The following is a 24,293-nucleotide window of genomic DNA, read 5'->3' on the forward strand; positions in this document are numbered from 1 at the left end:
CTAAAACTGCCTCCATAAACTGGGAAGAATCAATGGTAGAGAAAGAACATCACTCCACAATGACAGCTTTAGCCTGAGCAAGAACATCCTGTGAGGCCCCAACTGAAAGGAAGGTTGGGAGCTGGAAGGCATGTCACCAGGCAGTAAACAATAATGATCTGGGGCGGACCCTGGGCTCTACTGAGAATGCCTTGGACTCCTTCAAAATGTCACATTTACTCCAAGGGTTCTGAAGGGCATCAAGCTTCTACGACCCTGCAGAAGTCAGCAGAAGGAGCTCTGGAATGTTTCGCTTGATCTCCTCCGTGTCCTCAGGAAGGTCTCAGGGCCTCTGTGTCCCTCAGCACAGGCTCAGGGCCTCGCCAAAGCTTTCATGAAGATCCTGGGAAGGGTTACTGAAACTCCCACCCCTTCCCACACTACCACCTTCAGAGTACACACATACCCTCTCTTAAGCTCTCTTAAAATCAGCAAAGAAAAAAGAAGCTCAATTAGGAGAAAATGATAACAACTAGCATTCAGTCAGCAGATGGCATATGGAATATGAAAATTCCCAAGCTTCTAAAATCATAAACTTTTGAATGCCCTTGACCTCCCTTTTGCTGATTGAAAGAAGAGAGAATCTTTCAGTTCTGGGGATATTACTAACCTCTGTCTCTCAGCCTTTCCTGCGTTTTGGTTTATAAGCCATGTCTCATACTTCCTCAACTATGTATTCAATTCCTAAAATCTTCCAAACACCACAGCCCATGAATAGAACTTCAAAACTTTAATAGAAAGGGGGGAGGGTGAGAGATCTTAGTTCCTGCTCCATGGTTCTCTCCTCCTCTTCTTTTTCTTCAAGGAACCCAGGACACATGAGGCCAAAACATTAAAACTCCCACCATTGCAAATGGAAGTTTACAGTAACATCCCCTCCCCCCAATAAAAATCTTTACTACCAAATTGTATCTAGTTCTCCCAATCCAAGTGATGGATGATCCACACCACAAAGTTCCCAGATTACTGTCACCTATTTGGGTTGACAGCTTTAATAATGCTGAAGTTGCCTCAGAAAATGCAGAAAAGTGAAGTTCTTTTTTAAGAATCACCCCCTGATGATTCTTCTCCAGCCTAGAGGAGTGATTATACTGCACTGAGCTCCAGGGTCAAAGCAATGGAGGGGTTAGACTGCAGTATGGCAGACTGGGTTCATATCCTAGCTTCACCACTTCCTAGCTGTGTAGCCATAGGCTGGAAGTTTTGCCTTCCCGTGCCTCAGTTTCCTCACCCGTAAAATGAAGATAATGATAAAACTACCTCCTAGGATAAAGGAGATTATTCATGCTTAGCACAGAGCTTCTAACATAATAAACACTAGACACCATTGGCATTGCAGTTCTGAGCCAGAACGTCAGAGAGGCATGAACCGGCTGCTTTTAATTCTAACTTAGATCAGAAACTGAGCAATGTTGCACAGAACTGGGGGACAAAAATAGCAGGAACCTCATCCACAGTATGGCAAGGATCATTGATATCAGCACGTATTTACCTTCCCTAACCCTATTTGTGATCAATCAGTACGGATCTCTAAGGTATTGAAAACCTCATGTAGACCCAAAGGATGCAAGTGTCTGTAACCTCATTTTGTCAACAGAGAGTATTGTTGGGCTTAACAGATTATCCATCAGTGATCACTTCATCATGGGGTGGGAGGAACCCTGGAGAACATGGCTAAATAGCAGAGACCCTCCCAGCATTGCAGAATGCTTACCACAGACTTCAAGTTTTGGGGTGTTTTATTTCATTTTGTTTTGGGTGAGTTGGGGTCTCACTCCGTCACCCAGGCTGGAGTGCAGTGGCATGCTTACAACTTACAGCAGCCTCCACCTCCTGGGCTCAGGTGATCCTTCCCCTTCAGTCTCTTGAGTAGCTAGGACTACAGGCACATGCTATTAAGCCCTGCTAATTTTTTTATTTTTTGTGGAGACGAGGTCTCACTATGTTGCCCAGGCTGGTCTTGAATTTCTGGGCTCAGGTAATCCTTCTGCCTCAGCTTCCCAAAATGCTGAAATTATAGGTGTGAACCATCATGCCCAACCAGGCCAGCTTCAAGTTTTTTGAAGATGTGTTTAAGTGGTTAAGAGACTGTCTAGACACCAAGGTCCTATTAGGTTGAGGCAGAAATCTCATAAGATTCAGTTTTCTTACCAAACTCCACTTCCCTAAGACAAGTTGAGCTGGAAATGTCCACAAAGCAATTATATTTCTAAGAAACTGTCAATACTTCTCACCCACGGTCACTACTGAGTAGTAGAGGGGTGTAAACGGGGGAAAGTTCTTTACCCCACTAAAATATTTACAAAGGAATTCTGACTGAAGGTCACAATCAATTCAGCTTTCCCAATTCCTGAGGGTGATTTCAAATTGAGTTTCAAAAAGGGGCCAAGAACTAAATCCCACAGAAATTTCTGGAGCTGGCATTAAATGAATCTTCTTTCACAGAACTCCTAGCAGCAGTTGGATATTAACAAGGAGAAAAGAACAATTATCGTTTGGGACTCCAAGTGCCACTTTATGTCACTTTAAAGAATGAATAGACTTCCAGCTCCACTCAGCTGTCTACTCACAATTACAAAGCGATGGTAAATAACTGTGGCAAGTGGAAGGTTTGGTTTAGGAGAGTAAAATTGTATAACGATTCAATGCTTTCTCTTGCTTTTCTGTGTCCAGGCAAACAGGACAGCCCCTGCATGGGTTTGACTTAAGTTCAGATCTGTACCTTACAGAAAAAAGAAAAAAAAAAAGGCCTTGGAACTGTTTATTAAAGCAGACACACAAATACACATAGCAAACCTACAAAAACATTTTTAACATTTTTACAAGGAGAGAATAATCATATCATGAGTCATGGCTTAATTTGTTCTCTGGTGGTTTCATTTAGGCAACGATCATATTTGTTCATGCCAATACAATTTTTGAGTGGTTTTACTAGAAAGTGTATCTTTCCACTTTCTCAGCACACCAGTTTCTGAGCAGCCGTGTGAGCTCTACCCCTGAGGAGATGTGTTGATATGGTGAATATGGCCAGGACTTTTTTTTTTTTTGCACCCATAATTCACTCAAAGGGGAAAGCAGGTTTTATACTCACTCTGAAAGGGGTCTAGACCCCGAGCAGTAAAAACTTTGATCTTGGGCCCAAGTGCATCTTATCCAAACACACATTCATTTAATCTTGCAACTCAAGAGTGACAGAGCCTTCCAAAGTGGCTTGGGAGAACCAAGGAGAGACTCATATACCCGAGGAGCCAGTTATCTGTGATACTCAGTCTCAGGAGAGAAGCTCTACCTCTCCATGGGGCAGGAGGGCAACGTAAAGCATTCCTAAGGCAGGCAGTCTCCTCGAGAGCTTTCCAGGGGGAAGTGAGGTTTTGTACATGGGACAATATAAGGGCGAACAAGAACTGCCCTCGAGAAATCCAGACTGAGGTCCATGGCTGCTGTTTGTCCCACCTTTTCTTCCAGTGACTGGTCCAGTGACCACCAATCTCTCATACCACTGTCCCTAAGGCCTTCCTTCAGTGCCCCTAATGACTATATTGCTTACCAATTAAATCCAAAATGAGGTGCAGGTTTCCCAAAAGAATTTCCCAAAAGAATTTGCATGTTAACAGAAAGCCTTAAATCCTTTTCAAGTCTCAATTCCATTCAACAAACATTGATTGAGAGGACTCATTTCTGGCTACCGGGCATGAAGTACTTGTGAAAACAGAGGAATGAGGCAATGTTCCTCCCTCAAAGAGCTCACAGTCTGACAGGAGAGGAGATACAATGTGGAACAACTGTGACATGTTATAATAAATATAATCAGAGAGGTCTGAATGAAGGCCTGTGGAAGCCTCAGTGAAGAAATTCTCTAGTTGGGGTATAGGGATAATAACAAAGAAAAGGTATTTCTTGAATTGGGTCATGTATCCATTGGGATTATGTTTGGCTGCACATAACATAAAGATCCAAACAACAATAGATTAATCAAAATACAGGCACTTAATCTCAGTAAAGGAAGCCTGATATTAAACAATCTATAGCTAGTAATGGGATTCCATGATGTCATCGGTACACTCACAGTCCTGATCTTTCTTGTCTCCACCTTTAATATATAGCTTCTATACTCAAGTTTACCTCTTGATGGTTACTGGAGCTCCAGACAGACCAAGTTCCAGACAGGAAGGGAGAAAGGGCAAAATGGGTGCTCTCTGTAATAAATTTCTGTAGAAATTCCACCCGGGGAACAACTTCTTTATCCACTCTGCTGAGGAAAGAGAATGCCTCCACAGACGAGCACTTTTTTTGTAAGGAGGAGGGAGGCTGGATATTGGGTAGGCAAGTAGCCATTGACCCTACAGGTTCCCAGTATAAATTTACCTTCCCAGAAAGACAAAATGAGGAAGAATGTTTCTGATAACAGATACAGAGTGTGCAAAGATAAAAATCTATAAAATATTGGTGGATATGTGGAACTGTGAGTAGCTTAGAAAGGCTGTTGATGTCAACCTTTAGGAAATCAACTTTGTTTTTTTTTTAAGTGAGTGGATTTGGGGGCATGTGTTGTGGTTATTGTTGAAGTGAAACCCCAAGATGAGAAAGCTAAGAGAAGCAGCTTTAGTCCAAGGTGTGATGGGAATAAGGGGAAACTGTATTTGAATAATAATGTAAGACACAGAGTGATAAGTCCTAAGAGAGTGGTAAATGAAAGATCAATAGGACTTCAGAGGCAGTGACAGTAGAGCTGTATCTGAATGGATTTAGGATTTCTACATGCCAAGGTGCAAAGAAAAGCTGTTCAAATGGAAGGAACAGCACTTGCAAAGGCCCAGAGGAATAGTGAAACATAAATGGGAATCAGGCTACATGTCATTGATCAGAGACTAAGGCTTGTGGAAGGGTGTGGGAAATAAGGTTGGAAAGGTAAGCGGGGAAGGCTCAGTGGAGTGCAGACCATTTCAGGTATCTAGCCAAGGATGCATTCCCGTGGAGGCCTCTGATCTCACCACTTGAGAGACAGTAGTAGCAATTATGCCTTTGTATCCAATTTTTTCTAATAATAAGCAGGATACCCTTGGAGTCTAGATTCCCAATGCACATAGGCCTGTTGATAAAGTACAGGATACATGAGGCCTGAGACAAGATCTATAAACATCTAAAAGGCAGAATCCTACAGAAAGATTAAGTCCGCTACTCAATTTTGGAACTAGTCCCCGGTGAGTCCCCTACCAAATCAATTACAATCTAACCCTCTTTAGTCACACAACTGTGGAGTCCTACAGTCTACTAATCCCAGAAAGTTAGGACCCTGAGGAAATTCAGTGCTGCTATGTGCTCTCCCTCTCGTATGAAGCTCTCCGCCTCTATTTTGGGGCTATGGATGTGGAAGATTCTTTGGAAAAATGATTTGCAAATTGTGTGTGACTACCCATGATGGGTCATGGGAATCATTTCCCTCACTCAGGACCAACATTTTAGGAAAATGAAATAGAAGAAAAAGAAAAGTTGTTCACATAAAAGGAACAGCATTTGCAAAGGCCCAGAGGCATAGTGAAACATAAATGGGAATCAGGCTTCATGTCATTGATCAGAGACTAAGACTTGTGTGGGAAATAAGGTTGGAAAGGTAAGTGGGGAAGGATCAGCGAATGGCAGAGCATTTCAGGTATCTAGCCAAGGATGCATTCCCATGGAGGCCTCTGATCTCACAGCTTGTAATAGTCATAATAGGATAGCTTGTACTGTGGTAACAAACATTTCCAAAATCTCAGTGGTTCATCAAGCTGAATTCTATTTCTCTCTCACTTACAGGCTGCTAAGGATGGGGGTGACTCTCTAGGGCAACTGTCCTCTGATAGCAACTGGACAGCTCTGATCTGTGGTTTCACTGTTTCAACCTGAGCCTTCTCTGGGTCACTGTAACAGGGAAAGTGTTTGCAGGGTTGCCAACTGGCTCCCTGGGTTTCAGTGTAGAAGTGATACTAGTCATTTATGACCACAACACATTGGCCAGAATGAGTCACATAGCCCCACACGCTTTAAGGATGTTGATGTTCCTACTTCAGATACCTGGTAGAGAAGGAGACTGGATACTGGTGAATCCTAGCTAGCAATGTCTAGTGTAAGCAGAATGGAAGACAGATGGAATGGAATAGAACAGAGCAGAATAGATCCAAACGCCTCACAGAAGTGTTTTAGAGTTATATTTGTATGGTTGAGCAGATGTTGGGGCCCATAACAAGTAGCTATTGTAAAATGTACTTCTAGGTAGAGTTTGGAGGTGAAAAAAGTTTGGAAGTGACTATATCTGAGAAAAAAATATGCCTGGAGAGAAGGAGGGGATTACTTAGGACTCGTGACCTGTAACAAAGGGCTCTTCTTTGTGTCTGCTCAAAGAAAATAGAGTTTCAAATGTCTCCTGAACAGTCTTCAATCCATAGTTCAAAAGTAACCCAGTGTCACGTACCTGAATTCCTGTAACAAACTCAGTAGGTTACAGTCAATATTGCTGGCGTGTGTGTGTGTGTGTGTGTGTGTGTGTGTGTGTGTGTGTGTTAGTTTTGTCTTCCCCAAACAGCTGCAGGGCACACACTCTACTAAGGAGTTTGCTAAATGGTCAGGAAGAGAAGGTATCCATAGAGTATGGGAAAGTTAGAAGGTAGCCTCAATGACAGCCAGGGCCCCAAGAAACAAATATGAAGATGAGACGGGGCTGCTTTAAAGTGACAATAAAAACCTAATGCCCAACATGAAAACATCCACCTTCTAAGTAAACACTTCAATCTGTGGGAACAAGGGTCATTCCTGAGTTGGGACCCTCATCATGTAAGTGCTCAGCTGAAATACTGTGGAACTGTGACATCAGTCACGAAACAATGAGCAGTGCCTCCCTGGTATCTCCATGTGGGGCACTGCTCCGAGAACAGAGGCGAACCTTTGGGGAGAAACTTTGCAATATCTTTCTCAGGGCTCCAGCAGCTAGAAAAAGAAATATTATGAACTCTGCAGGGTGCTTTGTAGGTGTTACAAGAGTAAATTGACTTGGGGATGCTTGCAATATATTTCCAATACTTATAACTCCTCAAGGGACACAGTGAAAAAATAATAATTTTAGCTAACCTTGACAGAGTGATTATTATGTGCCCAGAACTGTGCTAAAAAAGTGTATCTATTTTTGTCTCACTTTTATCCTTTCCTCTATGAGGGCACTACTGTAAGTTATTTCCATTTTACGAGGTTCAAAGACCTCGGGAAACTGGCCTACTTGTAGATAACAAGTAGCAGAGCTGTGACTCAAACTCAGTCTGTCTTTCTAGCTACTATAAAAAAATAAACAGAAAACTTGGGAATATTCAGAAGTAGCAGGGTATTATGGGCTGAATTTTTCTCCCTAAGAAAGATATGTTGAAGTTCTAACCCCCAGGTGCCTCAAAATGTGATCTTATTTGCAAATAGTTTCTCTTGCAGATGTGGTTAGTTAAGATGGGTCATACTGGAGGGTGGACCTCTCATCCTATATCACTGTCTTGCTTATAAGAACATGGTCCTGTGAAGACAGACAGATAGGGAGGACACCTTGTGAAAATGGAAGTAGAGACTGGAGTGATACATCTCCAAGCCAAGGAATCTGAAGGATTGCTGACCATCACCAGAAGCTAGGAGAGGGGCATGGAGCAGATTTCCCCCCAGAAGAAATCAACCAAACCAACCCTGTCAACACCTTGACAGAGAACTTTTAGCCTCTAGAACCGACAATCAGCTTCCATTGTTTTAAGCTATCTAGTTTGTAGTACTTGGTTATGACAGTATAAGGAAATGAATACACACGGCAACCGCAATCTTCAAATAATTACCTAACCAGACCTAATGTAGCATCAAATGTATCCTTAATAATGAGAAAATTGAGACACAACGGTTTGGAGACTTTTGCTCAAATTGACAAGCAGTCACAGTAGCCAGACCCTCTGCCATCTTGTTTGGCGTTTGGTGTTTGCTGTCTTCCTCCCGTGAAAGCACTGAAGGCGGTTTCCTCTTTAACTGGGTGCTCTGAGAATTCTGACCTGAGAGGCCTACACTGCAGATGCTGGTGCAGAAGTGACTGTCTCTATCTTCCCATAGGCAGGAGATGATACAGTTATGTGTCCCTGGGATCCCTGCCCATGACCATACCCCACACAAGGATGAGGGGCATATACTCCATCTGGGAGTCAGGAGAAGAGCCCAGCCCTGTGGAGTATGGGATGAGGTGGTTACATCCCTCTGAAGTATGAATTCTGTCATAGCCGGCAGAGGCTCCAGCTCTCCCAAGACCACATCCAATCAGTGCTAGGGCAGAAGTCGAATGGAAATTTCTTCCCCAAATCAGAGAGCAAACTTGGAATATAGGCGCACAGTTACTTCTCAGAGTCCCGTGTTCCAACACTCTCAGGGAAGTGACCTCGAAGGGCCTTTTGTGAAAATCAGTGTGAACTATCAGAGGGCATCTGGGTTTGGGTGGCACTTCCTCTAACCAGAAGGCCACCAAAAGCCAAGATTCCGTGTCCGTGGCTGTGGCATTTTTCTCCAGAAATGTTTTTCTCTCAAAACAACTTGAGCCAAATGTAACGTTCCATATGGCATAAGGAGATTTCATCTGCTTCTGGTGGGCAGCAAAGGTCCCTGGAAATCTGTGGATCCTATTGTGTGTCCGAAGGGAAAACTTTTTTTTTTTTTTTTTGAGTTGGAGTTTCACTCCATCACCCAGACTGGAGTGCAGTGGCCACTCCCGGCCACCGCAGCCTCGACCCACTGGGCTCCGGCAATCCTTCCACCTCAGCCTTCTGAGTAGCCGGAATTACAGGTGCGCTCTACCACACCGGCTGATTTTTTTATTTATTGTAGAGATGAGGTCTCGCCAAGTTGCCCAGGCGGGTCTCGAACCCATGGGCTCAGGCAATGGGAAAACTTTTAAAGCTATGATAGTACAAGGAGAAGTGATAGGAGTATAAGTAACATTCTTGTTGTTGTTCCTATTATGGCGATGTTCTGCTCACAGAAGCAATACCTCCAAACCCATAGTCTCTCAAGAAACCAGCTCCCATTCTGCTCTGCACCATTCAGGCTAGTGGTTTTCAGGAGATTGTTAAAATTCAGATTACTAGGTCCCACCCAAGGAGGTCAGGCTCAAAGGCACAGGAATCTGCGTTTTTAACAAGCACACCAAGAGATTCTGCTGCACATGGTCAGACAACCACACTTAGAGAAACTCTGGGTTTAGTTTTTCTTCTGTATTGAGATCTGAGATCGGAGGATGTGGATCAGATGAACTCTCAGGTTTCCTCCAGGCTTGTGATTCCAATATGTCCCTGTGTCTATCTTGTGTCAATTTGCCCTACTTAAGCTGGTTGCTTTGGTATTCTAGAACTGTCTTCTTTCCTTTAACTTTATGACAAATTCCACTGCCCTTTCTCTGTCCCTGGATTATCTGTCTGGATCTGAGGAACCAAATAGAGTTATCTTAACATTTGATAGGTAGATCCCATAGCTATCACTGCTAGAACAAACCCCCAATACAAATAGGATAGTAAGCATATCACTTTATCAGCCTTTAATCTGCCCTCATTCTTAATAGTTAATCACTCTTGATCAGAGTTTCCTAACTCAGGCTTCTAGGGGTATATGGATGGGTTTCAAGGCACCTGGGAATTCTCTGAACTGTCATGTGAAACTGTATGCAAATGATAGCATGAAGGCAATTTTTCAGAGATATAATTCGACATCCAGGGAAGATTATGACCCTTGGCTCCAGGCATCATCTGACACACCTGACTGTAATATAGGAAGTTCATTTTGATAATTCGAAGTTACCTTGTTTGAATTGTGGACAGTTCCTGGTCAACTTCGGCAGCTCATACAGAGTACAATATAAAAATCGAACTAGACCATATTCCTCCTATTCATTAGTAATGTGCTAGACATTTACTAATCAAAAATAGATGATCAAATAGAAGATTCTGGGAAGATGGTAGTGGCATCAACAGCACAGTCTTTCAGTCTCTCCAAATCCCTACATAAAAACCGCAGAACAATTAGACAACAAAGCCAAAACCCATGGTCACTTTGACAACAGAACTAGAGGCAAGTTTTCTCACAAACTCCAAGTTATAAGTAGGCAGAGGCACAAACCACCAATAACACAAGCATCTGTGCAGAAGGAAAAAGGAAGCAATTGGGTAGCATCTGATAGACCTGAAAGTAAGGGAACTTCTAAGCAGTCAATAGTATTCCCTGGAAAGTGAAGTTGGGATGTTTTTGAAAACATCCCTAAAACTTGAGTTGGGGCAGAGAGTAGGGATTATTGCCTTCAGTAATAGGAGTAACTGGCCGTCTCCTAATAAGGAAAGTCACAGGGCTGGACAGTCAAGACCCCTGAGAGCTCTTAAAATGGAGCCACCAGGACTCCCTCCTAGTACAGGGCCCTATACTGAGAAGAAACTGCCTGGAGTGGTATCAAAACTGAGCATAATAGAGAAGATAGTGACAAAGGAAAGATAGATGAGGTCCAGATCAGCTGGGGAGGAAAACAGGGCAGGAAAGCTCAGAACGCAAGCCACTATACTTCACGCTATATAAAAACGACAGAAGAGGGAACTCTGAAGTTGGAAAAGACTTTCTAAATACTGCCTCCTCCTACAAGTTCAGGAAAACTAATTTCTCTTAAAAATGAACAACAGAAAAGAATAGAGGTCAAATTCCATACAGAGTTACTGTAAGAAAAAAGAAGATAAGGAACAGAAAAACATCCCTACACACGATGAAAGCATGCCAGAAAGACATGCTCATAAAATGAATCAAAACCATAGCATACTACATTAAATAAGTTAGAAGACATTAAGAAAATGATATGAGACATGAAAGAACAACAATCAGAATTAGAAAAAATCATTTCAGAAATCAAGACTAAATTAGAAGCTACACAAAAGCAAATAAACACAATGGAAGATATCTTAAAAGAAACAGCAGATGAAAGGGAAGAAAATTTTTTAAATTCAAAAATACATAAAGGAGGGTAAAGGAACCCAAGAGGAAATGACAAATATTGAAGATAAGCAAAGAAGATTGAGCATCCAGAAAACAGGAAGCCCTGAAGAAGAAAAGCAAAACAAGGGACTAGAGCAAATACCAATTCAGGAGAACATTCCTGAAATAACACGGTTGGAATATATACATTGAGCAGAAAAATGTACTTGAGATGATCAACCTAGAACAACCAATATCAAACAGATTTTGGTAAAATTAATAAACTTTAAATAAAAACTCCCTTGGGCATCTAGGGAAAAAATCATGTTATTTACATGGAAAAGAAAATTATATTTTCATTAGGCTTTTCAAATTCCTAATATCAAAAGAAATAGAATAATATATTTAAGAACTCAAGAAGTATAAATCAATGGTTTTAGTTCTAACAAAACCAATTTTCAAAATGTAATGGACACAAACTATTATCAATACACAAGAACTCAAAGGATATTGTTCCCATGAGCCCTTTCTGAGAAATCTACTAAAGAACAAACATCAGACAATCAAAATGACTAGAGACATTGACATAAGGCCTGGCGGTGAGCATTAAATACGTAGTCACCTGCCGAGCTATAACTAAATGAGGGTTTAGAGGAAGAGAATACAGTATGTAATGGCTATATGTTCACACAATATAAATATAGGACAACTATTCATAGTTATATATAGGTTTTTTGTAAATTGGGGGTTAGAATGGAAGGAGAATACGAAAAGTGCATTTAAGGTAATTATAATGGTGGTCATATCAGTATTATTATTCTGAGATTGCTGCATATGTACAATATAGGAGACAACAAAGGAGTAATTACAAAATATTTTAATTATTGAAAATTCTTGAGTTTGAATTAGAAGTATCCATAGAACTCATGAGATATATAATCAGTGGCATGGTGAAGCCAGTTTGGACTAGCTGGTGAGAACAGGTTGTACATCACTTTTTCCCAACTCCACGTTCAATGACTTTGTGTCAGTAACTTGAATCAGCCATGGTGGGGGTATTTGCTTCATGGAAATTGGGAAATACTACAAACTCAACCATTTTTCTTTTTAATAGAGTTATTTGTTACACATTTACCAGCACTCCACTTTATATAGTGGTCCCTAGTGTCCAGATTGTGGTTCTGAAATACCATTTCTCACTAAAATGAAAGAGGACATTTTGAAGAAATAGTTGGTTGAAGGTCTGAGACAGAAATACACAATATGAGCCTAGAAAAATGTGTCATATAGAAGATGTATCTTTATAAAGAAGTTATAAAGATACTGGCATCATGTCAATGATTGAACTCAGGAGCCAATTTGAAAAAACTCCCAATGACCAAATATGGGTCAATTTGTGCATCAACAATGATAATAATTACCATCAAATACATTTAAATGTATTACTTTGCAATGATATTTAAGCAAGAATCAGTCATCTTCAGAGACTGATAGAGAACTTATTTATCTTGAAAACTAATAAATACATGGAAAGAATCAAGCATTTATCTTGCCTCTGCTATCAACTGTACTACCAAATATCCTAATAGGATAAATTAAAAATATCTCTTTATAAAAGTATTTTACCTGATAAAACAGATAGTATTTCATTATTTTGCAATCCCCGGTGAGCAAATAGATACAAGTATTACACATCAGTAGCGGAAGCAACGATATGAATGTGCCTTCCTAGTCTTGCCAGAGGGCTAGAATAGAACCTGAATCTGATCTAGTCTCTGGATCCAACTGGGAATTTGCAGGAAATACCAAGGACAGAGGAATATGTTGAGCTGCACATGAGTTTACAATCAGCAAAATCCAGACTGGAAAACTTCACAGGTCAAACACCCCAGTTCTTAAGCAGATAAACTTGAAAAAGGTTTTAAAAGGTGGAGACGGAGCCTAGAGATGAAAAGACATAACCATTATTTAAAATGTACTAAGACAAACTGTAGTGCATAGGAATATGTATTTAGGTGATAAAATTACAAACTCAAGGAAGAGGTTAGTATAAAAACCAGGATAGTCGTTCCTTGTGGGCGAAGGGAAGAGCCGTGATTAGGACAAGACACCTGAAAGGGACTTTGGGAGTGGCTGACAAAGTTCTGTTTCTGGCCTGGGTGTTTCTCTTGCCTTATTCATTAAGCCACGCATTAGATTTGTGAGGTTCACTCTACCCTTGTTTCATTTTATGTTAAAAATATATATTTTAAAAATATAATCGAGTCCTCGCCCTCCAGGAGCTCAGAATCTAAAGAGGGAGATAGAGATATAAACACCTTGGTTCAAGACCATGTGATCAGTGCTGTCAGGCAGACAGGTATGTATACATTGAGCATGGCAGGTCCAAGAAGGCTCCTGGGAGGAGGAAATGCACCACTCTGCCCTTGAAGTGAGAGTCATTCTCCAAATGGCATGTGAATAGCAGAGGTCAGAGACCAGGCTGAAGAGGGTCCCATCACAGTGACTCCTCGCTAGCACACTCCAGGCAATCTGTACACCCATCAGTGTTTATTCTGGCATTGGCTGCTTCCTTTCTGCCTGTGACTTTGTCCTGAGCAGTTTCCTTCAAGACGGCAAAGGTTAGAATTGTCAGCCAAAGGAGACTATGTTCACATGTTTATGTGAATAAACTAGAACATCTCTGCCTTTTTCCTTGTTTTAAAACCAGAACTTCATGGATAATCTAGGAGAAAATACCATCCTGAAAGCTTTTTCTTGAAGTAGAGCAGCTGCAGGAAAGATCTCATACCCAGCCAGGATCTCTATAAGCAGAATTGAAATACCTTCCTGAATTTTCTCTCTGAGCACAGAGAACAGAGGGATGAAAGAGCTCAAAGAAGTCTTCTTGACTCTTAAAGTCATTCTCAAACCTGAACCCAAATATCAGAATGGCTCATCACATTCTTAACCAAGACGGCAAGACAGTGAATGTCCAAGAACAGAATCTGACATATCCAAAGAGAAGACGGCAACGCAATCTATTGTCCACATTCCCTGAGAAGCAAAAAAGAAGGGGTGTAATTTGTATGTCAGAATCAAAAAGTGATGGGATAGGTACAATCTGGGGTATCTTTAGCTAGTTCTGTTTCTGGGTGCTGTGTAAATAAAGGGTGGAGGCTCAGCAAGTGAACAGCAAGTGGGACCTGGTTATTCTGCAGGAACATGTGGGCTTGGAGAGCAAGGTTGGGGTCCTTTCCAGGATGCACTTATCCTCCCGATCCACCTAACACTGATCCCTGACCATTCTGGTAGCAAGCTGGCACTAGGAGCTAAAAAGCACTCTGGAAATGAGGATAAGAATAGAATAAAAAGGAAGTGAAAAACCATTTGTTTACACATCTCTTGCTCTGTAAAATGGTACTGTAGTGCCCACCTATAGATGTAAAGGGAAAATAAGACATATGGAAATGCTTTCTAAATGAAAGAGTGGAGAGTGGAGAGTATTGCTGAAAATTCTCTATAGAGATAAATGTGCTTTCCTTCTTTATACAGCTGTGTATTGACAAGCATTTTGTCCTTATAACAAGACCATTCATCAAGTCTATACATACAAACACATGCAAGTATTCCAACTAGGTACAAAGTTTCCTCTACAAGCTGAGATGTGATACTTCTTTAATCCACTCCCAGGGGTAACACTGAGTATTCCTTTCACTGAGCCAAGTTTTTGTTCCATATCTCTCAGACAACATGGAACAATCGGCAGAGGTTATTACATAGGTCTGGGTTCAGGGACAAATGGATTTACCTTATACCTGTCCTCACCCTAAAAATGATGGCTTTATGGTCATAAGAGCATATTCTTTTGTCTTCCTATTTAAGATTTGAATCTCATAGGAGGGGCACTATTTCAGAGAAAGACTACTTTGTTCCTAACTTAGCTAATCATCAGTCACATGGGGTGCTTGCTGAAAATACAGAGTCTCGGGCCACTTCCCAGATCTACTGAATCAGAATCTCCAGGAGAGGTCTTTAAAATCTGAATTTTTAACAAGTGTTCTAGATGATATTCATGATGAGGCAAGTTTAAAGAAAGCTAGAATAGAACACAACTCCAACAGAACTCTCAAGCCAAAGACTTTTAAAAAAGGACTAAAGAAAAGGGGTGTCTTAGTCTGCTTAGGCTGCTATTTAAAAATGCCATCTACTGTGTGGCTTAAACAAAGAAATTTGTTTTCTCACAGTTCTGGAGACTGGAAGTCTCAGACTAGGGTGCCAGTTTGATCAGGTCTTGGTAAGGGTTCTCTTCCTAGCTTGCAGATGGCCACCTTTGTGCTATGTCCTCACATGACCTCTTCTTTGTGCAAGGTAGGGAAAGGAAGAGAAAGAGTGCAAACTCTCTGGTATCTCTTCTTATAAGGGCACTAATCCCATCATAAGGGCCCTGCCCTGATGAGCTCATCTAACCCCAATTACTTCCCAAAGGGCCCTTCCTCAATCATCACACTGAGGGCAAGAATTTCAACATATGAATTTAGGGGTGAAGAGGACACAAATATCCAGTCCATACAGGGGGCAGTGAGGCTTAGTCCCTTCAAAGGGGCAGGTGTTCCTTAGTGGAGGTGGATCTTTGCTTGGGATTTTTGCTTCTCACCAGCCCATGCAAAACCACTTCATATAATAGGTTTGGCCGGGCTCGGTGGCTCAGCCTGTAATCTCAGCACTTTGGGAGGCCGAGGCAAGTGCCCACAGGTTTGAGACCAGCCTGGACAACTTGGTGAGACCTCGTCTCTACAATAAATCACAAAAACTGTCTGGACAAGGTGGTGTGCATCTGTAGTTCCAGCTACTTGGAAGGCTGAGGCAGAAGTATCACCTGAACCTAGCAGGTCGACGCTGGGGTGACCGTGAGCATGCCACTGCACTCCAACCTGGGTGATGGAGTGAGACTCCAACTCGAAAAGAAAAAGACATAGGCTTAAGCAAGCAGTGCACGCAGTTTCAGTAACTTACAATTTACAAAACATGAAGATTTAAAATAATCAAAACAACAACCAACAAACAAGAGAGAGAGAGATCAATGATACCAGGTATTTTGGATTTTGGATGTTAGTTCGGTTAAGCACTAAATTTAGCTCTAGGACTGCTGTTAGCTCAGACCAAAAGAGAAAAATGCATTTGCTAATTGTCTTTCTTATTTCATGCATGTTAAATTCTGGCTAGAGTTCCAGCTTTTACTTACACCTCCTGAACCAAACTGCTATTCCCAAACTTATGCCCTTTAAAGATGAGAAAAGTCATTGGGGTTTTTTTTCCCCCAGAGTTTAACATTTTGTCTCAGCGTGTTTCTGGCTTATTAGAGAAGCAAAACTAGTCAAACTAAAAATATACAATGGGGAACCTTCCTCCCCAAACATATACTAGAACCTACAGAGAAAAAAATAACATACTTAGCAGAATCTGCAGTTGGGTTTTTTGGTAGATCAAAAGAGGTTTTAGTTTATTTGTAATAATTCAGGTAACCCTGGAGATCCAACCACTTTCCAGACATGGCTTAGCAATGAGAAACTCAAAATTACTGATTCCCTGATTCCAAATCAGTTATCCAATGAGACAAGTCCCATTATTCAATGTTTCTATAATAGAAGGAAGATGGCTTAGTGTGGTAGATTATTCCCTGGTTTCAGACCCAGTTCTGCTGTAAATTAATTGACAGTTTCCATTCAGCAATTTATTTATCCTCTCTACACCTGCTGTCTTCATCAACTCAACAACTATTTCTTGAGCATCTAAAAAGTGCTAAGCACTGTATCCAGGTAAAGGGGATAGCCTTGCCCTTAAGTAGACCATGGTCCGGAAAAAAGCGAGTTTTCCATTCTGTGATATAATTGCTACTTTCCTTGTGTGGGAACGTTGACTCTGTTCCTCACCAGTTTGGCACAAAAACAAAAGCAGGTAAGTGTATGAAGGAACAGATGAGTGAGTGAATGAAATACAAAGATTATTTTTAACAACCTTATTTTTCGCCATTACCAACTCTTCTTGTGGTCCCCTGTGTCTAATAACTCAGGCCTGGGTGGTGTGTCTTCAATTTGACCTTTCAAAGTCTTCTGTCCTCAGGGAAAGCTCATTTGTTGGTTGTAATCTGCCCCTTCAGTCTCTGGCATAGTTCCTCAGGATGTCCTTCCATCCCTCATGCCACCCCTGCACATCCACTGAGCACACAATATATGAGCACTGGGCAAACCAAGATGCTAGGGAATACAGACTCTGCTCCACATTTTACCATGGATGTGTATGATGGTTTTTACTTCCCACTCATGGCCACAGAAGATATGCCTCATTTTTTGACTCACAACTACTGAGATACCAGGACAGGCAAAATGGTACCATGTGCATTCCAGAAGAGTCTGTAATCAACAGATTCTACCCACTTCACGCTAGCCTCCATACACCAATTTTTAACAAAAATAGCTGTATAAAGTTTTCCATCCACTTAATTGCCTGTGAATCCCGGCACTATGCCAAATGCCTGGAGTGCCAAGCTCTTGTCTGTATCCTTGGTATCATTTCCACACCATTAATTTGAACAATGATTGAGACACCAGTTTCTCCAGAAAGCGTTAGTCTGGAAAATAAATTTTAAAAAGAAATAGTATTTGAATAGCATGTCAAAGTTTAAAACCACTTCTTCATATGCTATTTCAGTCTATTTTCACAACAAAACCTAAGGCACAGAGGGTAAATAACTAGGCCACATACCATATGGTCAGTAACGTGGCAGGGCTGGTATTTATGCCCAGATATTTGGAGTCAAAATCCCAGAGCCTGTTCAGAGGGGCTAAGTGGTCCCCTATTTGGTGCAGTCCTTATAGTCACAAAGAGCTATACATTTATCCTTTAAGTGTTCACTCCAATAGCCTTGTACAGAAGTCCCCTCTTCTCAACAGGGGATACATTCCAATGCCCCCAGTAGTACCAAATCCTATATACTACAGTTTTTTTCTATCTGATAACCAAGATGGCTACTGAGTGACAAATGGGCAAGTAGCATATACTGTGTGGATACACTAGATAAAGGGTGATTCACGTCCTGGGCAGGATAGAGTAGACAGCACAAGATTTCACCACGCTACTCAGATGGTATGCAATTTAACTTATGGAATTTTCCATTTAATATTTTCAGACTGGGGTTGATTGCAGAGTAACTAAAATGGTGGGGGGAAAAAACCACAGATAAAGGGGACTACTATACAGCAGGTCCCCTACATAGGAACCTTCAAGTTGCGAACTTTCAAAGATGCAAACGTGTGTTTTCACGTTCAATCATGTAAGTTAGTTCACATGTCTGGCATATATTGGGCATACATTGTCATATGCATGCACCCTCTACAAGTCGTTGTGCTTTTGTGTATTTTACTGTACAGTACTGTACAAAGTACAGTAGTTCAGTGACTTTATTTCAAGTCCAGATATCCAGAAGCAAGTATAAAAGCAGCAGTGATGTAGCTGGTACTATACAGTCAATTGTATCAGTTGGGTACCTAGGCCAACTTATTCAACTGAAGAACAAATTAGACTTACAAACACACTCTCAAAATGGAACTCATCTGTATGTAGATGACCTTCTGTATGTAGATTTTAATACTTTATCATGTTTTGTTTTTAAGTGTTCATTATACAATTCTAAACTTGTGTTTTACTTTTGTAACATTATTTGGGCATTTTTTTTCAATATACTGGGAATTTCAGTGGAAGTTGCCAAGGTTTCTCTCAAACTCTAATGCCTTGACAAACATCTTTTTTTTTTTAACATGACATCTCTAAAAACATTGCTTACCCGCTGTCACTTTTCTATCTGTAAATAAAGTTTGCTAGAATTTTTTTCTTGATTTACACTCCTAGTTGTATATATCTTGTCCACCTGACCTCCCTAGAAAAGCATTTGCATTGAGCAGTGCATGCCATAAACCTGAACAAGATCACATGTCCTCACGGGCCCCAGCCTGAGTGATTCGGCAGATCACCAGCAGGGATGAGATCTGTGTTCTTTGCTCTCTAGAAAGTCCAGCTGGTTGCAAAGCAGGATTCTGCCCTGATGAGTTATCTTCTTCTAAGGGTGATGTTGGTGAATTCAAATAGCAAAGGGAGCCTTTGGTTTATTTAAAATCATTATATCTCTAGGCCTCAATTCCTTCATCCATAAAATGAAGGAAACAACACTCTAATGAAAATTAATGAAAGATCATCTAGGGCTTTTCAGATTTGTAGTTAGACTTACAAGATGTTACAGCAAATGCCAGGCTCTGAACTTTAACGCAGTATCTTCCTTGTTCCTAACTAGGCACAACAGCTGTGCTCATCTGAAAGGAGGCGCTGACTTTTCCATTTGCAGTTGGAACTGTAAACCCTCCCCAGCATCTTCCCAGTCATTCTCCTCACATCATACCCAGGCTATGTTCAGGCACATCTACTGCTTTGGTGGCAAATGATACAGCCAGAAACAACCAGGTCGCTAGCCTCTGCCAGGGTGCATCCTCTGTGTGTGTCCACACACTCAGGGCATCACGAGGAGGATACAGGAATTGTCCATTCATGGATGGCTCCAGCAGAGGCAACTCCACGGCCCTCATCTGAGGGCAGCTGCTCATCTCACGAGCCAACCAGTGCTAACTGCTTTCCCTTTCTTTCCCTCTCCCCATTTATTACAGCTTTTTGAAAAGTTGATGAGCTGAAATATTCTCCAGTAGAGGAAATAATATAAAGCTTAAAAGACATTTCTGATGGAATGGTGAAATAATTCCACTACTTTTCTTTCACACACACACACAAAAAAAACTAAAATAAAATAATAAGGCAGCCTGAGGGAGTCTCTGGGGATTTCATTATTGATAGATTGGAGGGAAACATAATGGCTTTAGATGAACAGGTTTTTCTTTTAACTTGTTAAGCACTTTGGGATGAAGAGATGAGAAAGACAGGTGCTAGACAATAGAATAAACCTGGCACCAGTTATTTACATAATTTTGAATAGAAAGGCACTGATGTATGAAGTATAAAGTGACTGTGTTGAATAGTGAAAATAAAGTATTTTGGAAAACAATCTATGTTCACTACCCAGCTCTAAAATAACTGAACATTTTATGAAATACTTCTCGCTTCTTTGTGAAAATTACTGGTGGTTTAAGCTGTGTGTGTGCAGTTCTAAGAAAACACAATCTTGTATGCTATTGTTTAAGGTAATTCTTAAGGATGCATTCTCTAAGCAGATGAGACATCAAGTAGGGTTGGGCTAGGAAGAGAACATTTATGCCTGTCTCTGACAAGGTCTGGTCCAGTCACCATTTCTTCATGATTAAAGGCTATCGGGAGGGCTGTGTCTAGCAAAGATTATAAACAGCAATTTTTGCAGGGCAAATTGCTTTCTAAATGAGGGAATAGAGGTTTGAAGGTGAATGTAGCCGTTTTTTTTCCCAGCATGCCAAGGATTGTGCTGTGTGAGATTCCTAAACCCTAACTCCCTTTTGACAAGCATTCCTTAACAGGCCTCCCAGGTATCTGAAACCAATTCTAACCCACTCTGGTCCTCCACTGACCACAACGTTACCTGAATGGTGTGGTCCAATTTCCAGGCTGCTCACCAGTCCTCAGGCCTATGGGGTGAGTAAATATCCCAGTGGGACAGGCGTGGTGCATACTGATGAACCCAGAAACCTCAAGCCCATTACTCCCCGGCTGGAGGAGGAAGCATTTTTAAAATTCACTGCCCCAAGAAGCATTTCTCTTCTCTTGTCAAGGGTTGCTGATGTTGGCTTATTCTTCTTTTAAAAATGCAATTTTTTATTGTTACCAATATTTTTAACCATAAAATGACCTTAGAAAATGTAAACGAAGTAATGTGTCCTCACAAACTGCTGTGTTTTGAGGTTTTGAATATTAGGCCTGTGCTTTATGGCTCGAGGGAGTGGAATAAAAAATGCTGAGGAGCAATTAGAATCATTACCAACAAATCAGAGTGTCAAGGATTTGGAGAACGGTGGAGTCTTAGATTGGAATTGCCCTTAAGAAATTGTCCAGCTGGCCGCCCTCATATAAACCCAGAAAAACTCAAACATGTTCAGGACACAGAAACCTAAGGTAGTGTCCTCAAGGCCCCAGCCTGAGAACTACTGTTCTCAAAGTGTGTTCGCCAGACCAGCAGTCTCAGCATCACTTGGGAACTTGTTAGAAATGCACTCTCTCAGGCCCCACTGCAGAAATTCTGAGCTTTGACAGCAATCTGTGTTTTAACAAGCCTTCCACCTGATCCTGGTACAGGCTCAAGTTAGGAACCACTGTCCTAAGGTCTCCTAGCCAAGGCCCATTCTACAAGTAATTTACCGTGGTCTTCCCATAGCCAATGGAAGAAGAGTTGAGATCTTAATTCTTTCTTCGAAGGAAATTTCTGTATGAGGGAAACTATTATTGGCCAGATCAAGTTAGTTTCTTACAGTGACTTCCAACCCTTTCTAGCCTTATGACACTTATCCCCAAGAAGCATGCTGAGAGGACCCACTTTTAAGGTAAAAGTGTAACAGAAACTATATTTTCAAGCATTGTATGATAGGCAGGAATGTTACAACACCAACATAAGACCTTCCTATTCTGAGGTCACAGGACTCTTTCAACTCTCCTCTCAACCCTAGTCAGTGCCAATGGAGATAATATCCATCAAATTCCGTTTTTACTTCCTTTACCCAAGGAGACACTCAATCAGCGTGCTCTCTAATGCTTTTATCTTAGGCCTAGAGACCCCTTATGGCTGCATACAGTGTTGTGTTCAATGCTGTCTCGGGGAAATGCTTTGCCATGGCCTCAGCAGAAACTTCAGCCAAGGCAAGACAGGACAATCAACTACAAAAAGGACAACAAACATGTTTTTTTTTCTTTACACTGTAGGATTGCTCTTGTTTTCTGCCTTCATCATGAAATGACCTCTCTCTCCCCCTCTCTTTCCAAAACCAGGAACAGCTAAAAGAAGACGACGTGGAATGCATTGTAAACCAGGACGAGCTAGACATGAACTACCAGGAGCAAGCTCCCTCACCCTGCAGTCCTCCTGCAAGGCTGAGTCTGGACCAGAAAACCTCACCCCAGACTCCGAGCAAGGAAAACATTTATGAGGGAGACCTCGGCCTGGGAGGCTATGAACTCAAACTTGAGCAAACTCCGGGTCAATCCCAGTTGAATTAACTGGCATGGAGAGTGCAGATGTAATCACAAGTCATGCAAGGCTCAACGAGGAATAGAAGCCAAGCTGATGAGGCAGGGCAGGGGAGAGTCTGAAAATGTATTAAGAGCATAAATTGGAGAGAATCAAAGCCTTGTCACATGTATCCTCTGGTGCCTAAAGAAATGAAAATTTATTATCATCCCTTTATATTATGCAACTGAATTTAATTTTTTGACAGTGGCCATCAAGTGGGGGATAGGGTGGGGGGGTGTCAGGAATCCAGCTGCTGGAAGGATGGAACAGATGTGCTGGGTCTGCAGGGTGTTTCTGTTCTGGAAGCAGCTCTGCAGGCTCTTTGCTTCAATTTTGGATTTAGACCCTTTATTAGGGAGAGTTTCAAAATAAAAAAATAAAAAGAGCTTCTGAGGGTCAAAATTTTGCCCCTGAGCTGAAGGAAATGGCCAATGATTTAGGAAGTGATAAGTTTTTTGTTTGAGGACTTGTTCTCGATGACCCTAGGACAGAGCCCAGAGAAATGTTGTGCCCACTGTTCTTGGCCTCATGGAACCCACACCGAGTAAGGGAAACTGCTGTTCTTGTTGGCATCCTTTTCACGCTACTTATTCCATGAACCAAAGGGGTTGCTGAGAGCGGGGTGTGCCCTGCACCAAACACAGCGCTGCTTTCCAGCTGGGTGGGACCCCTTCCAGGGAAAGCAGGTTCTCCTCCCCATCCCATGTTTTTACCTGAAGAATGGGCCTTTCTGTCTTTGCTTGCTTGCGAGTCCCTTCTTGGTTGTGCATCAGGTCCACTCTGTCTGCTGGGTAATGACATCCTCCTCAGGCCCAAAGCTTGAAAGTTTCTGAAGCACAGGTGGCTGTCCATGTAGCAAGAGTCTGTGCAGGGGCCCCAGCCTGCCCCCCATTCCACACTCACAGCTGATTAGAGGTGCAGGAGGAGGGGCAAGAGGAGCAGAGCTCATGATAGGGATTATACTAAGGACACCCCCACACACACCATAAGGCGAGGCTCACAGCCTGCATTCCAGAAACCAATACAGTATCTTTCAATTCAGCTGCATGCCCCCTGTGCCTTTTAAGCCATAATGATACCTCAAGCCTAGCACCTCCTGAAATGATGTTAATATTAAACTCCAAAAAAGCAGGCTCCGGTCTCAGGTGCCCAGACTATGAAGAGTCTGCTTTTGAGAGAGGCAGGGAATGACATCTTCCTCAGGCCCAAAGCTTGAAAGCAAGTGTGCTTTGCTAACCACTTGTTAGGCCTTAAACATTAAATGCGGTGGTGTCAGGTACACTACTATGCGCGTCTGTTCTCCTGCTTTCCAAGTAGCAGACTCTTGGGCGCAAATGGTTTTGTACTCAACTAAGGATAATTTTGTCATTTCGGGTAAATATGGCAAGCGGTGAGGCATGAAGTTTTCTAATATGATTTAATCCTAATAAAATTTTGGTATAAAGTACGGCTGTGTTGGCTAATGCTTATTAAAAGGTATTTTCTCTGCCTAGGCTAACTGGCAGCTTTAAACTCTTGTGCTCAGGTTGCTATGTGCAGCAGGCACTGAAAACTAATATAAGGGAGATGCAAGGGTCCTGTGACCCAAAAGCAGCCAAGAGACTGGCATGACAAGTCATTGAAGGAATGAAGAAAGCAGTGCTGGGCTGGGTAGATGTCCCAGGAAAGGGAAACCGGAGTCAGGCAGAGAATAGCACAGACTCCTTTCCCACTGGAAGTGACCAGAATTCATGAAGAGCTACAAACACAGGGGAAGGAGATAGTAGAGGAGGAAGGAAAGAAAGAGAAAATATAAGGATTCATCTTATTTCTGCTCCCGTGATGCAAAAGGGAGAGATGCAAACTTGGTGTTTTCCTTCCCTTTGTGCAGAGAAGGACATACCAGGAGAAGAAAAGATCCACCCAATAAAGATAAACATTAGTGGGAAGCAGGAGGGAGAGATGAGAGGGAAATATGACATACCAGACGGAAATGAGAGACACACAATCTAAAACTAGCACCAACTCGCTAAGAGGGTGCAGTAAAAATGGTCTCCTACCCCAC

The 24,293-nt window shown here is 41.8% G+C and overlaps 1 protein-coding gene across 1 annotated transcript in view; it reads left to right on the forward strand.

Annotated features, from left to right (window-relative positions):
- SLC9A9 (solute carrier family 9 member A9) overlaps nt 1-23,696 on the forward strand; it is a 621,198-nt gene extending 597,502 nt beyond the window's left edge. Inside the window, exons 15-16 of the mRNA XM_008064167.1 lie at nt 20,559-20,664; nt 22,009-23,696. Of these exons, the coding sequence (XP_008062358.1) occupies nt 20,559-20,664; nt 22,009-22,236 (334 nt within the window). The 3' untranslated portion in view covers nt 22,237-23,696. The remainder of the gene's footprint in view (nt 1-20,558; nt 20,665-22,008) is intronic.
- The last annotated feature ends 597 nt before the right edge of the window (nt 23,697-24,293 follow it).

This window comes from Carlito syrichta, unplaced genomic scaffold, assembly GCF_000164805.1.
Source record: "Carlito syrichta isolate Samal-C Ts95f unplaced genomic scaffold, Tarsius_syrichta-2.0.1 Scaffold100616, whole genome shotgun sequence".
Classification (NCBI taxonomy): Eukaryota; Metazoa; Chordata; class Mammalia; order Primates; family Tarsiidae; genus Carlito; species Carlito syrichta.